Below are 27,911 nucleotides of genomic sequence, written 5' to 3' on the forward strand. Positions count from 1 at the left end.
TTCACGAAGAATGTCCAGATAGCGTGATGCAGTAATCGTTTCGGATCTGAAAAATGGGCCAATGATTCCTTTGGAAGAAATGGCGGCCCAGATCAGTAGTTTTTGAGGATGCAGGGACAATGGGACTGCAACACGGGGCTTTTCGGTTCCCCATATGCGCCAGTTCTGTTTATTGACGAAGCCGTCCAGGTAAAAATAAGCTTCGTCAGTAAACCAAATGCTGCCCACATGCATATCGCCGTCATCAATCCTGTGCACTATATCGTTAGCGAATGTCTCTCGTGCAGCAATGGTAGCGGCGCTGAGGGGTTGCCGCGTTTGAATATTGTATGGATAGAGGTGTAAACTCTGGCGCATGAGACGATACATGGACGTTGGCGTTATTTGGACCGCAGCTGCAACACGGCGAACGGAAACCCGAGGCCGCTGTTGGGTCACCTGCTGCACTAGCTGCGCGTTGCCCTCTGTGGTTGCCGTATGCGGTCACCCTACCTTTCCAGCACGTTCATCCGTCACGTTCCCAGTCCGTTGAAATTTTTCAAACAGATCCTTTATTGTATCGCTTTTCGGTCCTTTGGTTACATTAAACCTCCGTTGAAAACTTCGTCTTGTTGCAACAACACTGTGTTCTAGGCGGTGGAATTCCAACACCAGAAAAATCCTCTGTTCTAAGGAATAAACCATGTTGTCTACAGCACACTTGCACGTTGTGAACAGCACACGCTTACAGCAGAAAGACGACGTACAGAATGGCGCACCCACAGACTGCGTTGTCTTCTATATCTGTCACATCACTTGCAGCGCCATCTGTTGTGGAAAATTGTAACTACTGTAATTTCGAAAGTTTGTCCGCCTGAAAATGTACTGTTGTCCCAAGCATATTGCAACAAACGGTGTATTTCTATCGCTGCTCGTTTAGTTTTTATTGCCGTTTCAAATATACCGGTCATTTTTGAAACACCCTGTACATTCCACTACAAGATCCATGGGTTGATGCAAGGCATGACACGTGACTGTTACCTTTCTAGTGCTGACTGCAGGAATGATCACTTCATCCAGCACACACAGTCTCCACACACTCAGATGCGCATCTTCCGGTCCACAGTATCTCATCTAGTATAATCTGTGAGCAACCACAATCTATAATTGCCTGAGAAGCTTTCAAAAAGTCTTGGAAGTCCCATCCGAGGATGGCATCATGACTACAATCTTGTTAGACAATGAATTCTAAGGGCTGTGTATGGCCACTTATATCCACATGAATGGTACATCTTCCTGTAGGTTTTAGATATTTCCCATTAGCCACCTTCAGGAGAGATGTTTTGCTCTTGATGAATACGGTTTTCAGCAACTGGTGATGGTACTTCTCTGAAATGACTGAGTATGATGCTCCAGAGTCCACAAGAGCTTCGGCTGGTTGGCCATCCATGAGAATATCGACATAGTTTCCTATCATTTTTGGAGTAATCGACGGCGGAGGATTTTTCTCTTCGGTGGCCTCAACTCCAAGGAATGTTGCACCCTTTAGATTTCCAGGTTGCAACGGCTAGGTGATCGGCTGGAGCTTCTAAACGGTGATGAAGACCTTTGATCAGAGTGTTGGGGAGCATCCTCTCCAGCGGCTAGCTTGTGGCAATGGTGACCTATGTCGTCCTGCACCCACACCTTCTTGTTCATCTTCGTCGTCCCGGAGTTGGTGTCTGCTAAGATTGGTCTGCTGTCTTCTGCCGCGGGCATCATCAAATATCCGCTGCCTTTCTCGACAATAGTGCACCACATGTCCCAGTCATCCACAGTGGAAACATACAGGTTGGTTATCCTGGGCCCTCCAGATGTTAGTCTTCCTTGGTGCCCAAACAGGTTCCTCATGCGGCATTGTAGGAATGTAACTCTGCCTGGGTCTTGACTTTTTCACCTTTTTAAAGGGAAATGAAGGACGAGAGATTGAGTTCAATGTCGTTCCACTTCCTCTCTTATGACCTCTTGAAGCGTCTCTGTTTTTTGCTCGTCGTGCAATCCAAGTGCCTTCTGAATTTCGTCTCTCACTCTCTGACAAAGAACACTTGTGAAATCAGTTGCTTAGTCCATCACAGACATTGATACTACGTTTGGAAGCCGTTCAAACTTCTTGCATGTAATTCTTTTTTTATGCATTGTTTCAATATACTGACACCATTTTATGAAGTCGTCTGCACCGACCAGAACCCAAACAGTATATATACAGCTACAGAACATTCCAGTCCAGTGATTCATCACCTTTATAGATACTTCTAGAATGTAATCGAACCGAATATAGAAATTAAAATTGTACAGTCCAGGTGAGATCTGAACTCGTGACCCTCCATGCAACAGTTTAGTATCATAACCACTACACTATGGTGTTACTCAGTTTCTTCTGTGACACTGTGATGTGGACATTTCCCAACATAAGGGTATTTAGCAAGTGTGCCAGTTGGGACATTAATATGGTTCACAATTGGGGTGTAAAGCCAACCCTCTTTTTGAATGTCTGGAACTCATTCAAGTCTTAGTAAAACTTATGCTCTCTGTTGTAGCTTTGTAACAAGTGCATCTCACAAGCCAGATTCTATTGAACTGCCATATCTTCATCTCAAAATTCTTGGTGCAATCAGTGTCATTCTTTGAATCTATTTAAATTTCAATAAGTGAACAGCTGATCAGTTGTGTAAGTGGCTACATTCTTAGTAATGCCGAGGAACCTGCACTTAGTCTGTTTAAGAAGAGGAAGCAGATATCACACAACAAATATGACTCAGGGAGAGAAACAGTGGAGATGCCACCAGTGCAAGTCTCCCGCTTATAATCGATCAGTTCATCAACACGCTACATGACAGCGACGTGGTTGCTTGCCAAAAAAATGTTGTGCCCATTCTCCACTCATGTCTGCTTGTTTACCTGTGGGCTATTTTATGATGAATTACGCAGGGAGACATTGAAGAATCACATTTTGTAAGGTATTTGACTAGAATGTAGTTGAAATCTGGTAGTACAGAAGAATGCTGGAGATTAGTTGGGTAAAATGAGGGTATTCGAGACGAATGTAATCAGATTGGGGGAAAAATAATTTGTGAATATCTTTAGTAAAAGATGTGATCAGTTAAAAGAACAACATCAATTTGATTATAGAGGAAAGTGAAAGGGGTAAAAATTGTAGAGGTAGAACAATGCTTGACTCTAGAAATGAGTTTCACATGGGTGTAGGTTGCAGTAGCGAAGGAGAAATGGAGAGGCTTGCACAAGAACAGTTATTACATTTGTGTAGTTTCATATTGTTTGATATGCTCTTACTAAAATATTTTGTTCATGCCTCTTTCAGATCATAGAAATGGATGTGAAGATAAGCTACTGCCCTCAGTGCCAGGGGAATGCATGCGTAATGGATTGGATGGACCAAATTCCAGTGTGAAAACTAATGTAGCTACAAATCAATCTGATTCAAAAAGCTGTAAGCTTTCAAAGGCCCAGGGTAATAACTGACACTTTAAACTTCACATGAATTATGTTTGATAAGGGTTTTCATGTTTCATTACACATAGAGTCTGGAAATTGTGGTATTTATGCATTGTAAATTTGTAAATGTATCTCAGGTCTCTGCCTTTAATAGGATGAATTAAATTTGAGTATCACTATTAAAATTCCTGCTTGGAAAACAGTGATTGAAGTTTGGCCCATATGTAAAGTTGTATAACACAGTAGACATTGAATTAAATTGACTAAAGGAGAAAATTTTAAAAAATGCAGCCAAGGAAGCTGAAAGATGTGATTATAGAGCCCTAAAAAATTAGATACACAGGCACTGTAAAACAGCAAAGTAGGATTGGCTAAACGAGCAATGTAAAGCTGTAGAGGCCTGCATAACTGGGGGAAAAAGAGTGTCTGCATATAGGAAAACGAGAGGTTTCTTTGGAGAAAAGTGACAAGGCAGTACTAAGCAAAGAAGTGAAAGAACAAACAAAAACTCTGAGGTTTGGCAGGGACAATATAATTCTGTCATAGACAGCAAAAAGACTTTGAAGAGATGTTGAATGGTATGGATATTGTCTTGAGAAAATGTTGCAAAAGCACAAGGGGTGTTCAGTAAGTAATGCAACACATATTTTTTCTCAGTCTGTATCGGTTGAAAATATGTGGAATTTTGTTGTGGGACATCGTAGAATATTCCCCCTTCCGCCCCTATAGTGTGATGAATTTAAAATAAATGGCAGTGCTGTATGTAGTTTTCAAAAGGGCATCTGTAACAGAGGTATGTTCCAAGCAGAGAACTATCATTCAGTTTCTTTTGGCAGAAAACCAGAACATTGCAGATATTCATAGATGCCTGCAGAATGTCTGCAGAGACTTGTCAGTTAAAAATGCATGGCGAGTCATTGGGTGAGGCGTATGTTGTCATTGCTACAAGGTCATGCATACGTATCTGATATCTTGCTTTCCGTCCTCTCAGGTGTGTGCTCCCTTGCTTCCTTGCCACCTACCAGAAGACCTTAAAGAGCAATGAAGGACCAACTGTGCAATGAAGGATGCACTCTGCGAGAAGCAGTATGTGGATGATGAGGAGGTTATTGATGCAGCAAAGATTTGGCTTCAATGCCTACAAGTAGAGTGGTACCGTGCAGGCATACAGGCCCTCCCAGTAAGGTGGCATAAGGCTGCCAAGTGAACGGGGATTGTGTTACTAACTAGGGTTTCTGTGCAAAAGAGTGGGGAATAATATGGTCAATTAGAATCCCGAATAAAATCATTCCTGGGGGAAAGAATGTGTTGCAGTACTTATTGAATTCCCCTTATAAAACAAGTGTAATGGAATGTAGTTGGATTAAATCTGGTGTTACTGATGGAATTAGATTATGTAATGAAATACTAAAAGTAGTTTATGAAGAAAAATAACCAGTGATGGCCAAAGTAGAGAGGACTTAAATGGCAACCTGGCCTTAGAACAAAAAACACTTCTGAAAAAAGCAATTTCTGAATAACTAATGTAGTTCATAGCAAGGCAGTGTATAACAGGCACAATATTTCAGCAAATAACCTCGTTGCCATTATGAGGTGTGCTGATGAACTGACTGCCTTCAAGCTACAGGGGCCTTCAACCCCCCCCCCCCCCCCCCCCAATCCTGCCTCGTCCTCCAACTTGGCACTCCATCCTTTGTTTGTACTTGTGCGCAGGAGCTGCCACATAGTTAGTAATCTCCTCATCCCATTCCCTCTTAGCGCGTTTTTTCCGTGGTTTGCACATAGGGGTATGTTTTGGAAGCATCTCCACTCTTGATCCACCTGTTCTTGGAATAAATCTTAACCAGATTGTGTACAGGTTCCCAGGCCTTACTAAGAACATAGCCACTATCACTATTGGTCATCTGTTGTCTGATTCGACTCTTGATAGTTTCTATAATTACACAGATCCAGAAGTTAAACCTTAGATGGTCATAATCCATTCCATTTAATTCCAATAGTCAGTCTTCTGCAATTGCCGACATGTTAGGCTGTTGCACCTTGATATGCCATTGGTCACAATAATGGTCTATGACAATATGTACTGTCTGACCTTTGTATATGCGACACTGGCTTGGGACTTTTATAGTTCCTGGATTTTTGGTGTCCAAGATTAGCTTGACACTACCAAGCAGTGCCCATGTTTTAGCTGGCAGGTGTAAAATGGTCTTCACTTGATGTTTGTGTAGATTTCATCCTATATTTGTAGATAATATTCCACAGAATGGAATAAACAGAGTGGCTGCATCCTCCGGAGGGTCTTCTTCTGTTTCCACTGACTGCACCTTCAGTGTAGGACATAGGATTTTCCTAATTTCCCTCTCCGTGTAGCCTTTCCACCAAACACTGTCCACAGGTGTTTTACTTATTGGTTGTGACTCATTGTTGGAGAGCATGCAAGCCATATGCAAAAATGTTTTGAGCACCCTGTTCTCCCGTGCCCATTCGTGTCAGCTGACTGTGTGTAAGCAAAGGTTGGTGTGTGTTTTCTTAAGGTACACACTGTGGCGCAAAGTACCTTTTGCTCGTATTTTTACAAATACGTCCAGAAAGTGTAACACCTTGACTTCTATGACACAATTGGTGTATGGAATTGAGATATATGAGGAAAGCATTCAGCTTATGTCTTCCATGTGGTCGTATGATGTGTGTGACATCAAAATACTGGTAAGAAATTTGATGGTTTTCCTTGGGGTGATGCCAGGGCTTGCTTCTCTAAATGTTCCATATACACTTTGGCAACGATCGGTAAGGGTGGACTCCCCATGGCTACTCCTTCTGTCTCTTTGTAGTAACCACTGTCAAAAAGAAAGTATTTCAACATCATGTCATATCCGTAAAGTTTTTACATGTCATTGACATGATTTCAGAGGTTAGAATTTTATTTTATGATTGCAAATTCTGGATTAAGCCATTTTAAAGCATAAGATTTTTACATAAAGGTTTTTGTTTGAAACATGTCAAAATCTTATGCTTGAAAATGGCTTAATGCAGAAACTGTAATCAACAAATAACATTCTAACAACTGAAAGCAAGATGATGACATTTAAAAATTTGTAAAAGCTGTGGACCCATATTATGAGAAAGTATACGGCTGTACATTGGTAATCTGTATGTTAAATATGTGACCAATAAGTTCCAGAGATTCTTATAGAGGCACTCTGTTGAAAGGAGCATCAACATCAAAGCTCACAAGGATGTCAAATTCCCTAAGTTTTAAGTTGTTAAGGCATCAAAAAAAAAAAAAAAAAAAAAAATTCCACAAAGTTGCAAATAGGATGTGGACATTTCCCAGCCTAAGGGTATATAGCAACTATGTCAGTCAGAACATAATTGTGGCTCTCAGTTGGTGTGTAAAGCCATCCCTCTTTATGAATGTTTGGAACTCATTCAAGTGTTAGTTAAATCTATGCTCTCTGTCATAGCTTTTTAACAACTGCATCTCACAAGCCAGTTTTTTTTAGAACTGCTATGTGTACATCTCTCGCCTCTTGGTGCAATCAGTGAAATTCTTTGAATCTATTGAAATTTGTGTAAGTGAACAGCTGATCAGTTGTGTAAGTGGCTACATTCTTAGTAAACACCGGGAACCTGCACTTGTTCTGTTTAAGAAGAGGAAGCAGATAGCAAACAACAAATATAACAATCGGGAGAAAGACAGTGGAGGTGTCACCAGTGCTTGTCCCCAGCTTTTAGTCGGTCAGTTCATCAACACGCTACACGACAGCAGACTGATTGCTTGGTAAAATGTTGTGCCCATTGTCCACTCATGACTGCTTGTTTGTCTGTGAACTATTTTATGATGAATTACGCAGGGAGGCATTGAAGAATCACATTTTGTAAGGTATTTGACTAGAATGTAGTTGAAATCTGGTAGTACGGAAGAATGCTGGAGATTAGTTGGGTAAAATGAGTAAGTAATCGAGACGAACGTAATCAGATTGGGGGAAAAATAATTTGTGAATATCTTTAGTGAAAGATGTGATCAGTTAAAAGAACAACATCAATTTGATTATAGAGGAAAGTGTAAGGGGTAAAAATTGTAGAGGTAGAACAATGCTTGACTCTAGAAATGAGTTTCACATGGGTGTAGGTTGCAGTAGCGAAGGAGAAATGGAGAGGCTTGCACAAGAACAGTTATTACATTTGTGTAGTTTCATATTGTTTGATATGCTCTTACTAAAATATTTTGTTCATGCCTCTTTCAGATCATAGAAATGGATGTGAAGATAAGCTACTGCCCTCAGTGCCAGGGGAATGCATGTGTAATGGATTGGATGGACCAAATTCCAGAGTGAAACCTAATGTAGCTACAAATAAATCTGATTCAAAAAGCTGTAAGCTTTCAAAGGCTCAGGGTAATAACTGACACTTTAAACTTCACATGAATTATGTTTGATAATGGTTTTTATGTTTGATGTCACGTAGAATTTGGAAAGCCTAGTATTTATGCATTGCAAATTTGTAAATGTATCTCAGGTCTCTACCTTTAATATGATAAATTGAATTTATCACAATTAAAATTCCTGTTAGATTACAAATTACAGATGTAGTTGAGAGAAAGCATTGATGTCTCATGTGTTCTGACTTAATTGCCTTCCTGAGTATGATGCCTTTCTGTACGGCCACATTCATGTTGTTGTAATCATCCACCAGATTCTTGTACTAACATTTGAAGTTCAGCAGCAATGTTTTCTTTATTACTATCCATTTCATTCAATGATATATTTACTTTCTAGCTTAAGATGCAGAGGAGAACCATTGCTTCGATAACAGTGATTCAAGAATGGCCCATATGTAAGGTTGTATAACACAGTAGACATCGAATTAAATTGACTAAAGGAGAAAATTTTTAAAAATGCAACTGAGGGAGCTGTAGAATGGGGTTATAGACCCCTGAAAAAGGAGGTAGACAGGCAGTGAAAAATAGCAAAGTGACAATGGCTAGATGAGCCATGTAAGGCTGTAGAGGCATGTGTAACTGGGGGGGAAATGAGAGTCTACCTATAGGAAAACTAGAGGCATCTTTGGAGAAAAGGGATCCAGCTTTGTGTAATATCAAGAACTCCCGTGGCAAGGCAGTACTAAGCAAAGAAGTGAAAGAACAAATAAAAACTCTGAAGTTTGGCAGTGACAATATAATTCTGTCATAGACAGCAAAAAGAGTTTGAAGAGATATTGAATGTAATGGATATTGTCTTGAGAAGAGGTCACAAAAGCGCTAGGGGTGTTCAGTAAGAAACGCAACACATATTTTTTCTCAGTCTGTATCGGTTGAAAGTACGCGGGATTTTGTTTTGAGTCATCGTAGAATATTCCCGCTTCCACCCCTATAGTTTGTTGAAGTCCCAATAGGTGGCAGTGCTATATGTTGTCTCAAAATGGTGTCTGTAACAGATGTGCATTCAAAGCAGTGTGATATCATTGAGTTTCATTTGGCAGAAAGCCAGAACATTGCAGATATTCATAGGTGCCTGCAGAATATCTACAGAGACCCATCAGTTAACAAATGCATGAGGAGTCATTGGGTGAGGTGTCTGTCATCATTGCTACAAGGCCATGCTTACCTGCACTATATGATCAAAAGTATCCAGACATCTGGCAGAAAATGACTTACAAGTTCGTGGCACTGTCCATCAGTAATGCTGGAATTCAATATGGTGTTGGCCCACCTTTGGCCTTGATAACGGCTTCCACTCATGCAGGCGTACATTCTTTAGGGTTGGCAGCCCAGTCTTCATTGAGTGCTGCGCTGAGAGAAGTATCAATGTCACCCTGTGAGGCCTTTCACGAAGTCAGTGTCCCAAAACATCAAAAAGGTGTTCTATAGGATTCAGGTCAGAACTTTGTGCAGGCCGGTCCATAACAGGGATGTTATTGTCATGTAACCACTTCGCCACATCCCTTGGTTTATAAACAGGTGCTCGATCATGTTGAAAGATGCAGTTGCCATCGCCAAACTGCTCTTCAACATGGGAAGCAAGAAGGTGCTTCAAACATCAGTGTAGGCCTGTTCTGTGATAGTGCCATGCAAAACAACAAGGGGTGCAAGCCATCTCCATGAAAAGTATTACCACTCTGTAACACCACCGCCTCCAAATTTTACTGTTGGCACTAGATACGCTGGCAGATGACATTCACCGGGCAATCGCCATACTCACACTGTGCCATCTGATCACCACATTGTGTACCATGATTCGCCACTCCATACAATGTTGTTCCACTGTTTAATCGTCCAGTGTTTACGCTCCTTACACCAAGCGAGGCGTGTTTGGCATTTAATGGCTTGATGTGTGGCTTATGAGCAGCCGCACAACCATGAATTAAAAGTTTTCTCACCTTCTGCCTAAATGTCATAGTACTTGCAGTGGATACTGATGCAGACTGGAATTCCTGTGTGATGGTCTGGATAGATGTCTGCCTATTACACATTACGACCCTCTTCAACTGTCAGCGGTGTCTGTCAGTCAACACACTAGGTTGGCCTGTACGCTTTTGTGATGTACATGTCCCTTCATGTTTCCACTTCACTATCACATTGGAAACAGTGGACCTATGGATGTTCATGAGTGTGGAAATCTCGTGTACGGACGTACAACACAAGTGACACCGTATCACCTGACAACGTCCGAAGTCCGTGAGTTCCGCAGAGTCCCCCATTGGGCTCTCTCACGATGTCTAATGACTACTGAGGTCACTGATATGGAGTACCTGGCAGTAGGTGGCAGCACAATGCACCTAATATGAAAATCGTATGTGTGTGTGTAGGGTGGGGGGGGGGGGGGGGGGGGGAAGGGCTGGATACTTTTAATCACATAATGTATCTGATATCATGCTTTCCGGCCTGCTGCGCACAGCTGTGACTCCAACAATGTATGAATGCGCAGACACAGTCATTTGAGGTGTTTCACGGATCACAATCAAACATCGCACTGCTAAACTGTATGTCGCTCTTGGTAGTGCTGATACACTTGTCCACCAGTTGTGGTACGTAAAGGTGTGTGCTCGTTGGGTTCCTTGCCAACTAGCAGAAGATGTTATAGAGCAATGAAGGACCATCTGTGCATCAAAGGATACACTCTGCAGGAAGCAGTATGTGAATGATGAGGAGGTTATTGATGCAGCAAAACTTTGGCCCCAATGTTTACAAGTAGGGTGGTACTATGCAAGCATGCAGGCCCTCCCAACAAGGTGGCATAAGGCTGTCACACTGAACGGGGATTACGTTACAAAATAGGGTTTCCATCCAAAAGAGTGGGGACTAAAATGGCGAATTGGAATCCCACATAAAACCCTTCAGGGGGGGGAAAAATGTGTTACACTACTTATTGAATGCCCCCTTGTAAAACGAGGGTAATGGAATGTAGTTGAATTAAATCATGTGTTACTGATGGAATTTGCTTATGTAATGAAATACTAAAAGTAGTTGATGAATTGTGCTACTTGGCCAGCAAAATAATCAGTGATGGCTAAAGTAAAGGTGATATAGAAGGCAACCTGGCCGTAGAACAAAAAGCACTTCTGAAAAAGAGGGATTTCTTAATATCTAATATAGTTCACAGGTGAATGGCGAGAAGTCATTGTACAGCAGGCACAATATTTCAGCAAGTAACCTCGTTGCCATTGAGGTGTGCTGATGAATTGATTGCCTTCAGGCTGGCACAGGTCTTCATCCCCCCCATTCCCGCCTCATCCTCCAACTTGGCACTTGACATAATTAGTAATCTCCTCATCCCGTTCCCTCTGACCACACTTTTTCCGTGGTTTGCACACAGGGGTATGTTTTGGGAGCATCTCCACTCTTGATCCACCTGTTTTTGAAATCAGTTTGTTGTGGGATATCTCCTTCCCTTTCTTAACCAGATTGTGTACAGGTTCCCAGCCTTACTAAGAATGTAGCCACTATCAATATTGGTCATCTGTTGTCTGATTCGACTCTTGATAGTTTCTATAATTACACAGATCCAGAAGTTAAACCTTAGATGGTCATAATCCATTCCATTTAATTTCAGTAGTCAGTCTTCTGCAAGTGCTGACATGTTAGGCTGTTGCACCCTGGTATGCCATTGGTCACAATAGTGATCTAAGACAATATGCACTGTCTGACCTTTGTTCATTGTGCCACACTGGCATGGGACTTTTATAGTTCCTGAATTTTTTGTCCCCGTCATTTCTTGACACTACCAAGCGGTACCCCGGTTTATCTGGCAGGTGTAAAATGGTCTTCACTTGATGTTTGTGTAGATTTCATCCTATATTTGTAGATAATATTCCACAGAATGGAATAAACAATGTGGCTGCATCCTCCTGAGGGTCTTCTTTGTTTCCACTGACTAGGACATAGGATTCTCCTAATTTCCCTCTCTGTGTAGCCTTTCCACCAAACACTGTCCACAGGTGTTTTACTTATTGATTGAAACTCTCATTGTTGGAGAGGATGCAAGCCATATGCAAAAATGTTTTGAGCACCATGTTCTCCCGTGCCCATTGGTGTCAGCTGACTGTGTGTAAGCAAAGGTTGGTGTGTGTTTTCTTAAGGTACACACTGTGGCGCAAAGTACCTTTTGCTAATATTTTTACAAATACGTCCAGAAAGTGTAACACCTTGACTTCTATGACACAATTGGTGTGTGGAATTGAGATATATGAGGAAAGCATTCAGCTTATGTCTTCCATGTGGCCGTATGGTGAGTGTGACATCAAAATACTGGTAAGAAATTTGATGGTTTTCCTTGGGGTGATGCCAGGGCTTGCTTCGCCAAATGTTCCATATACACTTTGGCAACAATCGGTAAGGGTGGACTCCCCATGGCTACTCCTTCTGTCTCTTTGTAGTAACCACTGTCGAAAAGAAAGTCTTTCAACACTAAGCCATACCCGTAAAGTTTTTTAAATGTCATTGTCATGATTTCAGGCGTTGTAATTTTTTTTATTGCAAATTCTGGATTAAGCCATTTTAAAGCATAAGATTTTTACATAATGGTTTTTGTTTGAAACATGTCAAAATCTTATGCTTGAAAATGGCTTAATGGCGAAACTGTAATCATCAAATAACATTCTGACAACCGAAAACAAGATGATGACATTTAAAAAATTAGTATAAGCTGTGGACCCATATTACGAAAAAGTAAATGGCTGTACATTGGTAATCTGTATGTCAAATCTGTGCCCAATAAGTTCCAGGGATTCTTATAGAAGCACTCTGTTGAAAAGAGCATCAGCATCAAAGCTCACAAGTATGTCAAAATCCCTAAGCTTCAAGTTGTTAAGCATCCAACAAATTTCACAAAGTTGCAAATATAATGTGGATTTTTCCCAGCCTAAGGGTATTCAACCAGTGTGTCAGTTTTGACATCAATGTGGCTCACAATTGGGTCCTAAAGCCATCCCTCTTTATGAATTTTTGGAAATCATTCAAGTCTCAGTAAAAACTATGTTCTCCATCGTAGCTTTTTTAACAACTGCGTCTCACAAGCAAGTTTTTTTTAGAACTGCTATGTGTACATCTCTCGCCTCTTGGTGCAATCAGTGAAATTCTTTGAATCTATTGAAATTTGTGTAAGTGAACAGCTGATCAGTTGTGTAAGTGGCTACATTCTTAGTAAACACCGGGAACCTGCACTTGTTCTGTTTAAGAAGAGGAAGCAGATAGCAAACAACAAATATAACAATCGGGAGAAAGACAGTGGAGGTGTCACCAGTGCTTGTCCCCAGCTTTTAGTCGGTCAGTTCATCAACACGCTACACGACAGCAGACTGATTGCTTGGTAAAATGTTGTGCCCATTGTCCACTCATGACTGCTTGTTTGTCTGTGAACTATTTTATGATGAATTACGCAGGGAGACATTGAAGAATCACATTTTGTAAGGTATTTGACTAGAATGTAGTTGAAATCTGGTAGTACAGAAGAATGCTGGAGATTAGTTGGGTAAAATGAGTAAGTAATCGAGACGAACGTAATCAGATTGGGGGAAAAATAATTTGTGAATATCTTTAGTAAAAGATGTGATCAGTTAAAAGAACAACATCAATTTGATTATAGAGGAAAGTGTAAGGGGTAAAAATTGTAGAGGTAGAACAATGCTTGACTCTAAAAATGAGTTTCACATGGGTGTAGGTTGCAGTAGCGAAGGAGAAATGGAGAGGCTTGCACAAGAACAGTTATTACATTTGTGTAGTTTCATATTGTTTGATATGCTCTTACTAAAATATTTTGTTCATGCCTCTTTCAGATCATAGAAATGGATGTGAAGATAAGCTACTGCCCTCAGTGCCAGGGGAATGCATGTGTAATGGATTGGATGGACCAAATTCCAGAGTGAAACCTAATGTAGCTACAAATAAATCTGATTCAAAAAGCTGTAAGCTTTCAAAGGCTCAGGGTAATAACTGACACTTTAAACTTCACATGAATTATGTTTGATAATGGTTTTTATGTTTGATGTCACGTAGAATTTGGAAAGCCTAGTATTTATGCATTGCAAATTTGTAAATGTATCTCAGGTCTCTACCTTTAATATGATAAATTGAATTTATCACAATTAAAATTCCTGTTAGATTACAAATTACAGATGTAGTTGAGAGAAAGCATTGATGTCTCATGTGTTCTGACTTAATTGCCTTCCTGAGTATGATGCCTTTCTGTACGGCCACATTCATGTTGTTGTAAGCATCCACCAGATTCTTGTACTAACATTTGAAGTTCAGCAACAATGTTTTCTTTATTATTGTCCGTTTCATTCAATGATACATTTACTTTTAAGCTCAAGTTGCAGAGGAGAACCATTGCTTCGATAACAGTGATTCAAGTATGGCCCATATGTTAGGTTGTATAACACAGTAGACATTGAATTAAATTGACTAAAGGAGAAAATTTTTAAAAAGTGCAGCCGAGGGAGTTGAATGATGTGATTATAGACCTCTAAAAAATGAGATAGACAGGAAATGCAAAATAGCAAAGTAGGATTGGCTTGACGAGTAATGTAACGATGTAGAGGCGTGCATAACTGGGGGAAAAAGAGAGTTTGTGTATAGGAAAACAAGAGGCATCTTTGGAGAAAAGTGATCCAGCTTTGTGAATATCAATAACTCCTGTGACAAGGCAGTACTAAGCAAAGAAGTGAAAGAACAAATGAAAACTTTGAATTTTGCCAGTAACAATATAATTCTGCCATAGACAGCAAAAGGATTTTGAAGAGATGTTGAATGTAATGGATATTGCCTTGTGAAGAGGTCACAAAAGTGCTAGGGGTGTGCAGTAAGTAATGCAACACGTATTTTTTCTCAGTCTGTATCGGTTGAAAATTCGTGTAATGTATGTCAGTTAGAACATCAGTGTGGCTCTCAGTTTGGGTGTAAAGCCATCCCTCTTTAAATGTGTGGAAGTCATTCAAGTGTTAGTAAAACCTATGCTCTCTGTTGTAGCATTTTAACAACTGCATCTCCCAAGCCAGATTCTTTGAGATCTGCCATGTCTTCATCTCCTGTCTTTTGCTGCAATCAGTGTAGTTCTTTGAATCTATTGATATTTGAATAAGTGAACAGCTGATCAATTGTGGCTACATTCATAGTAATGGCTAGGAACTTGCACTTAGTCTGATTAAGAAGAAGAAGAAGAAGAAGGATATATCACACCACAAATATGACTCTTAGGGCTGTTGCAGCAACAGTGAAGATGCCACCAGTGGTAGTCCCCGGGTGCTGATGGCAGACTGAGTGTGGCGGTGGGGTTGGGGGCAATACTTGGTTACTTGCTGTGCACCTGCTCCGGGGTGTGAATTATGATGTAGTGGCAGGTTGGAGGGATGAGGAGGAGATAAAAGCCCTGAAACGCCTTCCAGGCAGTCAGTTCATCAGCACAATAGATGATGACAACATGGTTGCTTGGCTATATATCACACCCATTGTCCACTAATGTCTGGCTGTTTTCCTGTGAAATATTTTATGATAAATTACACATCGAGAAGTTCAAGAATCTTTATTCCGAAGGTATATGTCTAGAATGTTGTTTGGAATCTGGTACTACGGAAGAACACTGAAGATTAGTTGGGCAGATCAAGTTACCTACAGGGAGGTTGTGGATCACACTGGTGAAAAAAACAAATATGTGACAAAAATTCACAAAACAAGTGATTGATTAATAGAACTCATTCTAAGGCACAAGCAGTCTCAGTTTGGCTATGGGGGGAGGGAAGTGTAGTAGTTACTGTAGAAGGAGACCAAGGCTTCACTCTAGAAACCAGGGTCAAATGGATTTCGGTTGTAGTAGCTATGGAGAGATGAGGCTTACACAGGATATAGTAGTGTAACAACAACAACAACAACAACAACAACTGTTGTTTTATTTGTTTGGTTTCATTTCTTACAATATGCTAATAATGAAATATTTTGTTCATGCTTCTTTGCAGATCACAGAAATTGATGTGAATATAAGGTACTGCCGGTAGTGCCAGGAGAGTGCATGCGTAGTAGAATAGTTGGACCAAATTCTAGTGTGAAAACTGATGTGGCTGCAAATAAATCTCATTCACAAAGCTCAAAGCTGTCAAAGTATCTGACTAAAAATTGACGCTTTAAACTAAACAAAAATTGTATATGATAACAAGTGTTTATGATTCATGACAGAAACTGAACAGCCTGGTACCAGGTGGGTATAATTAATGTGCAGCTACTCACAGATGTCTAGTGTGGGCTGTAATTATCATATAACAGTGAAACTTAGTACATATGCTAATACATTATTGCAGAACTGATTACACTGGGAAGAAACATTAGTTCCAGTTGTGGCCACCAGGTCAAAATCTGGTGCTGTACAGTTTGCATCACAGTATGACATCTGCAGTGTCATTTGACAAATCATAACGTGGGTGAAGAGAATGGCTATCATGTAAAGAGACCGTGCACTGTTAGTGGAACTGTTTCATGTGAATGCCAGTGATTACAGGGCTTCATTGAGAGAGTATTTCTGACTGAAAGATCAGAGGAGATGGCCAATTTCATTAAAAGAATATGATAATGAAATTTAGAAACACAGGTGACTTTCATGTAGCACATGGAAGAGGAAAACGTCCTATACCAGTGGAAGTTATTGACTTTTGCTGTTGTTTCAACTGACTAAGTAACATGTGCTTGGATAGTGTTATTGCTGGTGCAGTGTCATGAGAATTGTCCATCCCATGGTCAACAGTATGGAAAATTTTATGGTCTGTTTTACAACAGTACCCATACAAGATCGATGGTGCAGCATCTGAAACTTTATGATCCACTGCAATGTTCCGAATTTGTTCTTCGATGCCTGGCATGGATCCAGGTTGATGAAATGCGGCTGGGCAATATTCTATGGAGTGGCGAGGCACATTTTACATAAGGGGATGCTGTGATATGCAGAACTGCCAAATTTCAGGTACTGTTATTCCACATGCTGTGCTGGAAGAGCAATTGCGCTCACTGTTTGTGACTATGTGGTGTGGATTCACAAACACCTTTATTCTCAGTTCTTTCTTCTTTGAAAAGAGTACACCCAGAGGGCCTGTCAGATGCAGTACTGCGACATCTGCATGTAATCGAAACCTCCTTGTACAGCATGTGATTCCTGCTTTGGAAGAGCACAGCTGTGTGAAACCACTGTTTTTATTCAAGATGGGGCAACATCTCATGTTGTTTACCCAGTGAAAGATCTGTTTAATACAACCTTCTATGAATGTGTTACCTCTAGAGATTTTCCAGATGCATGGCCTACAAGATCACATGATGTAAACCCATGTGAATTTTGGCTCTGAGGATATGTAACAGAACCTGTTTACCAGGGACATGTTCAGTCTCTAACTGATCTGAAGGCCAGTATATAGGAATATGCTGCTCAGATTCCTCTCGGACTGCTGCAATCAACTGTTGAACATGTTATTTTACAGATGCAGCATCTCGTCAGTGTCTCCGTGCTCATATTTCTCATATTGAACAAATTGTGCAAGCAACAGTGAGTAATAAAATACCAATATTATGCCTTTCTCACTTATTTAACATTTTCTGCCCACTTCCCGTTCCTAATCCATTTCATGTGGGAACATATGAGAACGTATCTGTATGACTTTCTTGCATTCACAGTGCCAGATTTGCACCTGGTGGCCAAAATTTTCCCATTGTAAATTGGTTTTGCCTTAACGCATTACAGTATATACCAAGTTCCACTGCCATATGATAATTACACCCCACACTGGAACTCTGTGAGTAGCTGCATTTTAGTTATAACCACCCAGTATTTATGCACGTTAAACTTGTAAATGTGAAGGTTCTATCTCAAGTGCTTTGCCTTTAATATGATAAATTAAATTTGAGTGTCACAATTAAATTTCCTGGTTGGAAGACAAACAGTGGATATAGTTGAGAGAAAACATCTGCATTGCTTTACTGAGTATGATGCCTTTTATATACTGATGTTTGAAGTTCAGCAGCAGTGTTTTCATTATTAGTGTCTGATTCAATTGAAGATACATTTACTTTCAAGCTTAAGATGCATAGGAGATCCATTGTTTGAAAAACAGTGATTCAAGTATGACCTATATGCAAGGATGTGTAACGCAATTACAGTAACATAAAGTTCAAAATAGCAAAGCAGGAATGGCTAGATGAGAAATGTATGGATATACAAGCATGCATAACTATGAAAAAAATATATTCTGCCTATAGGAAAATTAGAGGCACCTTTGGAGAAAAGTGATCCAACTGTGTGAATATCAAGAGCTCACATGGCAACTGGTATTCGGCAAAGAAGTGATATCTGAAAGGTGTAAGGAGCATGTAGAAGGGTCAAGAAGATAAATTAAATTGAAGGCAGTATTATAGAAAGGAAGGAGGAAATAGATGAAGATAGGGTTGGGAGATACAATAGTGTGAGAAAACTTTGAAAGAGAATTGACGGATCTAAGCAGGAGCGAGACCCCTGGAGTAGACAACTTCCCTCAACATTATTGAAACCCTTGGAAGACCCAGATGTGACAGAATAATTCCATCTGGTCTACAAGACATGTGAGGCAGGTGAAATGCCCTTGGACGTCAAGAAAATTTAACAATTCCAAATCCAAAGAAGGCAGGTGCTGACAGGCGTGTGTGTGTTACCAAAATATCAGTTTAATAAGTTATGCTTCTAAAATACTGAAATTTACAGAAGAATGGAAAAACTGGTAGAAGTTGAACTCAGGAAAGATCAGTTTGGGTTCCGGAAAACTGTAGGAACATGAGTTATCGTAGAATGTAGGTTAAAGAAAGGCAAACCTAAGCCTATAGCATTTTTAAATTTAGAGAAAACTTTTGATTGTGTTGAATGGAATACACTCTTTGAAATTCTGAACGCAACAGGGATAAGATACAGGGAGTGAAATGTTATCTATAACTTGTACAGAAACCAGATCATAATTATAAGAGTCAAAGGACATTAAAGAGAAGCAGTAGTTGAGAAGGGAGTGAAACATAGTTGTATCTTATCTTTGATGTTATTCAGTCTGTGCAAAGGGAATGTGTTGTATCTTGAGAAGAGATTATAAGAAAAATATTAACAAAAATAAAACAGCTATAATGGAATGGAATGGAGTTGAATTAAATTAGATGAAGCTGAACTAATTAGATTAGGAAATCAAGCACTAAAATTAGTTGATGTATTTTGCCATTTGGGCAGCAAGTAACTATTGATGGCCAAAGCAGAAAGGGTATAAGATGTATGCTCGGTCTGGTATGAAAAGCAAATCTGGAAAAGAGAAATTTGTTAGCAACTAATATAAATTTAGGTGTTCGGAAGTTATATATATTATATGTTTGAAATTGTGCTGCGCACGAAAGTGAAAATGGACGATGAGCAGTTCAGACAAGAAGAGAAAAGCTTTTGTAATGTGGTGCCACAGAAGAAAGCTGAAGATTAGATGAGCAGATCAAATAACTAATGGGGAGTTTTTGAATCACATTGGGGAAAAAAAATGTGGCACAACTTGGCAAAAAGAAGGCATAAAGGAATCGTCAGTTTGCTTATGGAGGAAAGTGCAGGCAGTAAAAAGTTGTAGACGGAGATCAAGGCTTGTCTTTAGGAACTAGGTTCAGATGGATGTAGGTTGCAGTAGCTGTCAGGGATGAAGAGGAAGATAGAGTAGTGTAATAACAAGAGCAGCAGTTGTTACACAGTATTTGTTTAGTTTCATTTGGTACGATTTATTTTTACTAAAAGCATGCTTCTTCACAGGTCACAGAAATGGATGTGAAGATAAGGTATTGCACTCAGTGCCAGGAGAGCGCATACATAATGGACTGGATGGACCAAATTCCAGTGTGAAAACTGATACAGTTACAAATAGTTCTCACTCACAACACTCTAAACTGTTAATGTCTCGAGGTAATAACTTTCACTTTAAACTTAAAAAAATTACGTCTAATAATAAGTATCTTAGATTCATGACACTTAGAAATGAGGAAGCCTGGTATTTACACTCTGTAAATGTGTAAATGCGAAGTTTCCATTCAAGTGCCCATCTGCAATAAACTTGGGTATCAGAATTAAATTCCTGTAATATACAAGGATGGTTTGTTGAAAGAATGAAACATTTTTGTTGCACCTTCGTGATTCATAAGCTTGATTATTCCAAGGATCATATAAAGAATTTCAACAATTTACAGCATAGAATTCATTGTTGACAGCCATCTGAATTGGTCAATGTGTCAACTGCAACTGAAAATGGAGAAAACAAAGTTTCGTACTATTATTAAACCTTTTTGTGTCAATGACTGGACTGCCACACAAGTCTAGACAGAATTGGATGAAGTTCATGTGGACTCAGTATCATCATTGAAGACCATTTGTTCCTCAGTGTCTGCTTTCAATATTTATTATATTTACTTTCATTCTCAGAGCTGCTTCCCTTACCTAAAATTTTGAGAACTTTGAGTGCACTACAACGAAATCCTGTTAATTGACTTCATACCTCATAATGGTTGGATTAAGCTAAGCAGCATTCAGGTCTTGTTCACAGAACAAATATAGATAGCCTGCAGTTGAAGGCTCCCATTTGATCACTTCTCTCACTTAAAGACTGCTATTTATCTTACACATCCTATCACAGAAAGAAAAACAACTTCCTTCCACTGAATCTTCCTTTTAAAATACTATGATAACAATCTCTCCAGCATGAAAAGTTACGTCCATTTGCATTCTTTCAAATCTTTTCCCAAGTGTACCTCTTTCAGACATCCAACTGTATAATTTTTCTTTCTTTGACAATTGAAATTTTGCAGTTTCAGTTCTTCACCGACTTATCTCCTTTGCAAATCTACACTTTCACTCTCCTGCATAAATTACATATTTCCTGGCTTGTTACTTGGAGGCGTTCCATTGGATGTAGCATGGTTTAATGCAGTTTCTTCATTACTTCTATGTATTCTTGGCTGTGATCTTATGAAAGACTTGGCAGACTCCTCCTCCAACTGTGGTGTTATTGCTATTAAGAAATGCATTACCACAATTCTAACTTCTTATAAATAACATATTAATAAACCATATACTGACATTAAACAAGTACAACATTGAACTGATCACATCAATAGCTTCTGACAGTCATAATTCTACCAAGGATTCTCAACACAGAATGAATATTAAAAGGACATATCATTTATCTCTTTGTAGACTTCTGTGCCCTGTCAAAGTAGGATAGTGATCCCAGGAACTTCTGTATTTGTGTCCAAACAGTACTTAATTTCGCAGAGTTCCTGCAATTGCCATCCCATCCCGAAGACATGTGTCTTCCCTCAGCATGTCTCACCACAAATAAAAAAAAAAATAAAAAAAAAATTCCGCACAATATCTGTACTGTTACCTGCGATACTTTATTTTACAGTTTCCATTTACAAGTATTATTCATTGACAAGAAGACATAGGTATACACAACTTTTACTTTGATTACCTAATCTCCTCTAGCACAACGTGATAACTAGTTAGCCAATAAGTTTGAATCAAAGTAGGTACTTTTAAAGTAGGTGGGTGCAAGCATTGCACGGCTACTTTCTGTCCTTTTACTTTAGAAAGAAAACAGTAATATGAGACAGTTCAATTTTACTGACAATGGTAGCATGTTCTCTCTAACTGTTTCACCAAATTTATTTCTGATACAATTTGTTTATAATCCCACTTCACTTGTTAATTACAGCAAATGTGCTGTTGAAACAATGTTACAGTGTATGGAAATACACATATGTTGTTGCTTTTATTTTATGGTTGATGACCATGCTCAACTTGCCCGATCAAGTGACTAAATGATCACGGAACCTGTATGCTTGTATCCACACTACATTGTTGTTTCAAACTCAGCAACATTTTTTCTTCATCTGCATCTACAACATTCTTCAGTTTATTTACTTTCAAGCAGGCAAGATCCAGTGTTCATTAAACAATTATTCAAAAGCACAAATGTCTGCATTAAAATATTATTTTTAAATATTAACTGATTCTCTTCACTTAAGAAGTCTTAATTTCCCCACAGACAAAATTTGCAGATTGAGTTATGGCAATCTCTGGAAGGGGGGAAGAAGGAATTGACAGTCCATCTCAAAGTGCAGAGAGCATTATAAATATGTATTATGAAGAAGGGTAGACAAAGATGGGAGGCATCAGTGAGAGTAGTAGCTAAAATTAAACAAGGCTGCAGGACTCAGTGGTATCCCTGTCTTATTCTGAACCAAATTTGCAGCTGAGTCAACTTCCATTTTAACCTTTACATAAGGTACTGTAGATTCCTTGAATAAAAACCTGCACCTAGAGATTAGAAAAAAATTGGACACATTCTTCTACAAGAATGGTGACAGGAGTGATTTACAAAACTAATGTCCAGTTTCAGTGGCATCTCACTTGTAGAATCCTAGAATGTCTCTGAACTGAAGCATAATGACATGTCTCAAACTGAGTGATTGACATCCTAAAGCCATGGATCAAGGTAATTAGGTGGGTACAGTATTTCTTGACTTCTGGAAAGGCATTTAACTCAGTTCTACACTTACATTTATTAACTTAAGTATGAACATATGAGGTTTCAAATGAAATTTGTGACTAGACTCAGGATTTCCTAACTTTTTGCGGACGGTGCCATTGTCCACAATAAGTACTATGTAAAACAAAAACTGCACAAATAATTGGGCAAAACTTGATAATATTTCAAAGTGGTGTGAAGATTGGCTTCTTGCTTCAAATGTTCTAAAATGTAAAATTCTGCAGTTGGCAAAATGCAGCAAGTCACCATTGTAACCAGCCAACTCGTAGAAATACCTGAGTGTAACAATTTGCAGGGATATGAAGTGGATTGATCATGTAGGCTGAGTCATGGGTGAGGCAGTTGTCATAGTTCAGTTTATTGGGAGTGTACTGGGCAGGTACTGTCAATCTACAAAGAGGACTCCTTACAAATCACTTGTGCATCCCATTCTTAAAATATTGCTCAAGTGTGTGGGATCTACACCAAATAGGACTCACAGGGGAAATTGAATGATACAAAGAAGGGCTTCACGAATGGTGGCAAGTCTGTTTGACTCGCAGGATTGTGTCACAGAAATGCTAAAAACTGTGAATTGACAGATGCTCAAAGATATTAACTACCTCATGAAAGTTTACTTACAGAGTTTCAAGTACGAATATTAATTGAAGGTTCTGGATATATATATATATCACTCATACAGCAGTCATGAAGACAATTTTATGCTAATTTTAGCATCTGCTGACACTTTTAAACAGTCATTCTTTCCACACTCCGTACATGAATGGAACAAGAAGAAACCCTAAAATGTGGTATAGTGCTAAGTACCTGAACCCACACACTTCACAGTTGTTTGCAGCTTACGTATGTAGATGTAGAATTTACTGTAAATAAGACACGTTAAGTTGCGGAAAGGCACAGTTAAAATGGTTGGTAGCAATCCGTCTTTTCCACATTGTTTATATTCCCACCTGGAGTTTCCATTGTTAGATGTAGAATTTGATAGGTAGTACATTGGTAACCACTTTACCAGCTTCAATATAGAGATGATAAGTGCAGAGTGAGAAGTAACAAAGACTTCCCTCCCATCAGCATACAAAACACAGGACATTAAATCATGGTGTACTGTGAGTATGATGCTCCAAATGCTGCATTCCAGTGGGCCTTCATGCCACAAGAGATAAGCATGCATCATTGGATACACACTCCGTCTGTCCCTCCTTGCTTCTTGCCACCCTACAATTCCTTCATGATTTCCTTCTGAAATTTTTATTCATTTATTTTATTTTTTAACATGAATTCAGGTTAAATTTACTGTTGAAAATAAAATTCATATTTCTACCATTTTCAGATTATACATATTATCGAAAAAGAACTAAGAAGAAACCTTGGCCGTATATTATAGTGGAAAGTGACACCGATGAAGATGAATAATAATTCAACAAAATTTATGGTGATATTCAACTGCTGCTGTCATTGAAGAATTGTTTCCATCCAGTAATACAAAAGGCTAGTGAGAAGGCCATGTTACATTTTCTAATTAAATTTAGAATTACCTAAATCATTTTCACAGTGACTTTATTTCAATGCATTCTGTACACTGAACTCTGTGATTGTGATTAGATAGTGGATACCGTATTTACTCGAATCTAAGCCGCACTCGAATCTAAGCCGTACCTGAAAAATGAGACTCAAAATCAAGGAAAAAAAATTTTCCCGAATCTAAGCCGCACCTGAAATTTGAGACTCGAAATTCAAGGGGGGAGAGAAGTTTTAGGCCGCATCTCCAAATCGAAACAAAGTTGGTCCATTGAAATATGAGACACAATTTAGGTCGAATGAATGACGATACAGCTACAGTAGTTTGGTTCGAGTCATAACCTTAGCAGTTAAGCTTTACCAGGTAGCCATTGCTATGCGTCAGGTGCTCCATCCGTATTTGTACGAGTACCATTCCTTTTTCACGTGCTTCGTCTGGTTTGAATTGATTGCATACTTTTCTTTGATCTGATAAGCGCTGTTTTCTTTGTTATAGGTGTTTATGTCACTCTAAGCTAAAAATGCATTACTATACTGTGTCATGCATTGTTAGTCGCTTTCTGATAGTACGTGTTTACAGCCTGTCGCGGCTAGCAGCATGGCTTGCTTTTGTGGGCACTACCACCGCTTACAATTTAAAAAAAAAAAAAAAAAAAAAGGAGGAATCGTCTCCTTAGCGAAACAATGGCAAGAGACTGCAATTTGTTGTTACTTTCTTTGATAATGATCAACAAGAACCAAATAATACACTGCGTATGATAGAAGATGTTCTGAACAAGAGTTTACTGAAAATTTTACATTACATTCTGCACAGAAATTAGAGTCATCTTAGATTTAAAAATCTAGTCAATTGCAGTGCTTCATTTCTGACTGTATCGCTATTAGGCATAAGAATAATACGAATATAAACATGGCATGATATGTATATTCTTCCGCGTTTGCTGTTGTCTCACTCTAGTTTCGTAGTTTATTAGGCAGACAGGATTTAAATGAGATAGCAGCAAACACATAACAATAAGCAAACACATAACAATACATGGCAAAATGTTTATATTCGTATTATTCTTATGGTGAAGAGAGTACTGCATGTGATTCACAATTCATAGAAGTTCCTAGTAGCAACCATCTCTTCTCACAGGTAGCAAAAAATTCAGAACGTAGAGATGGCCATGTTGACAAACATCCCAAACAGTCTTGCCAGTCGGATTTTCGTAGTACATTGAAGTGCTGCTACATTTGAAGATGAACAATACGAAATTTGTATTTTCTTCGTTGGATAATGTATGAAAATGCAGTGGTCGAAACTCGGGGAGGAGAAAAAAAGCTCGTCTTCCACCATTTCTTTTTTTTTTTTATTTTTTTAAATTTATTTACTGACGCAGAGGATTTGGTGCCAGTATTTATCTTTGTGCCTACAAAGCATGCCTGTGTAGCGCTACATGTATTCGACGGCATAAGTTAGTTGTGGCGGCACCCACCAACATTTTTCAGAATTTCCGCTTGTTTTGCACTCGATTCTAAGCCGCAGTCTGTTTTTCGGATTACAAAAACTGGAAAAAAAGTGCGGCTTAGATTCGAGTAAATACGGTAATTTGTGTGAGACCTGCAACCAATTACTTTTTAATGTTTTTTCGAAGTTGCGTTGCTATTCACCATGTAGCGGAGATAGGCACAGCAAAAAGACTTTCACAATTAAAGCTTTCGGCCATTAAGGCCTTTGTCAACAACACACACACACACACACACACACACACACACACACATGACTGCAGTCTCAGGCAACTGAAACCACGCTGGTTTCAGTTGCTTGAGACTGCAGTCCTGTGTGTGACAATTATGTTGTCAAGATAATTAAAATAAGAAGGCACTTTGGACATTACTTGTTCGAGAAATTTTTGAAACAACGCAAGCATGGAAGTACTTCCGAAAGGTAGGTGTTGATATTGAAACAAGCCGAAATGAGAATTCACAACAAAAACTTTCTTTATCTCTTTTCCAGTGGTAATTGAAGATAGGCTTCTGCAAGGTCAGTTTTTAAGAAGAACTGTCCTCCTGTTAGGCAATCCAAAATTTCCTCTATACATGGGAGCGGGTAGGAATCAATGACTGACTGTGAATTTATCATGTGTCTGAAATCCACACAAAGAGGGGCCCATTTGGCTTATGAATGAAACCACGTTGTCGTGTAATACATGCGCCACAAAGCATGTGCAGCAAAATTTGGGTTGCGCATTAGCTTTCGGTGTAATGTGAGCGTAAAAATCTTTTGCACATTCTAGAGTACTATTGGACAAATTTTGATAATTGTCACAGAGTTGTTAAATTGCGGCATGGGAAACGTTTGTGTCAATGGCATGCACATTGTCCTTTATGTCTCTTTCGAAGGAATCAAACACATCCGTCCTGAAAATAATTGGGCTCATGCATGAGCGGACTACAATGAAAGGGAATTTCTTAGTCGTGTGTTTGTATTTTGCAGGTAAGCGATACATTCCAAGCACTGAAATGTTGTCAGTGAGATGTAGACTTTATGTTTGCAAAGGTGGTTGGCCTTCCCCCCCTCCCCCCCCCCCCCCTCAACCCCCCCACCCCTCTCCCCATATGTCTGTAAGCAATGTGACAGAAGCTCCAGTATCCAGTTAAAAAGGTACTAACTGGTTACAAATTTGCAAAGTAATCCACAGTTTCTGGTGTGTTCTCTGAATACAGATGGAAAACAGTTCTCTGTTTCCACTTGCGCACTAGAGCACTTTCTTGATGTTCAAGATTGGGAAGGCCTTTTGGAAGCGTGTGTGTTTTCTGCATCTTCACTTGTCTGATTTTTGAGCAGGATGAGGCACAGAATCAAACCATCCATTCCTGCTTTGCATTATTCCTGTGTGAAAGAGAGGCAGACTGGTTTTGTATATCCCGTGCAATGACAAAAATTGTATATCCAACTGTCTGAAGAAGCAATTCTTCCAGTCATGGGTGACATAGCATTTCAACGTGAATTCGCTTTGTGTGGAGCTGGGGCAGTGCAATTAGCATTGTGCCAGCATGGTGAATGTTGTATGTAGTTTGTCTGGCCTTGTTTATGCGATACTGACTGGCGAGTGCTAGGGCCGGAGCTGTAGCTGTGGCACAGTCTCTTTGTCTCAAGTGAAGTGATAACTTGTAGACAGAAATCTTGCTCAGCTAAATCTTGAACTTGACGTGCATCAATAAATTTAAGCACTTCATTGAAGCTGGGGTTGCAATGCTTTAGAATTTCGGTCCCCAATCTCTGATCTGATACATTCTGAATAATAGCATTGTGAAGCAGTTCATCCTGATAAGTTGCGCCACAGACACAATTGAATTTAGAGTCTGTATATGCCCTGCAGTTGCGCAATCCATTCTTTTTAGGACTGTCACTATGATGCTGCTTGCATAAAAATTTATACCATGCAGTGGTAATGTGTGTTTGACTCTCAAAAAATTAATCTAATTTTGCAATTATGAGCTCATAGGTCTGGGTTTGGGGCTCAGTAAAAATAATGTATAACTTTTTTGCTGAAGTTGCAATGTCAGTTCCTAACAGTAGATTTGAACGTAGAGGTATATAATCATACAAAAGATTTATAAATCTGTCACTCTTCAGTATAGTGTCTGCTCAGAAGATGTCAAGCATGACCACTATGAAAGTTTGTAAATGTTTTTCAAATGGCAAACGCACAAAATTTGGCCAATGTATGAATGTTCGAACTTAAATATACCTGCTGCTGGAGCTCCAGAGAGGGATGCTTGTATCTCATTGACAGCAGCATAATCATTCGTGGCAGCACCCTCTAGCTGCTGTGGTGGCTGCAGGAAATGCAGCCGTGTCAGTGTAATTGGCGGCGCGC

At 39.4% G+C, this 27,911-nt stretch overlaps 1 protein-coding gene across 12 annotated transcripts in view; it reads left to right on the forward strand.

The window, feature by feature from the left end:
• The window catches only part of LOC126463202 (uncharacterized), a 188,574-nt gene that overhangs the window by 144,294 nt on the left and 16,369 nt on the right, over positions 1-27,911 (forward strand). For 6 of the 12 annotated variants that reach the window (XM_050096134.1, XM_050096136.1, XM_050096145.1 and 3 more), the window contains 5 exons: positions 3,338-3,487; positions 7,719-7,868; positions 13,744-13,893; positions 19,737-19,886; positions 23,858-24,015. In XM_050096134.1, the coding sequence (XP_049952091.1) occupies positions 3,338-3,487; positions 7,719-7,868; positions 13,744-13,893; positions 19,737-19,886; positions 23,858-23,940 (683 nt within the window). In that variant the 3' untranslated portion in view covers positions 23,941-24,015. The remainder of the gene's footprint in view (positions 1-3,337; positions 3,488-7,718; positions 7,869-13,743; positions 13,894-19,736; positions 19,887-23,857; positions 24,016-27,911) is intronic. The other 6 variants (XM_050096135.1, XM_050096137.1, XM_050096138.1 and 3 more) reach the window with 6 other exon arrangements.

Source organism: Schistocerca serialis, chromosome 1 (genome assembly GCF_023864345.2).
Source record: "Schistocerca serialis cubense isolate TAMUIC-IGC-003099 chromosome 1, iqSchSeri2.2, whole genome shotgun sequence".
Taxonomy (NCBI): Eukaryota; Metazoa; Arthropoda; class Insecta; order Orthoptera; family Acrididae; genus Schistocerca; species Schistocerca serialis.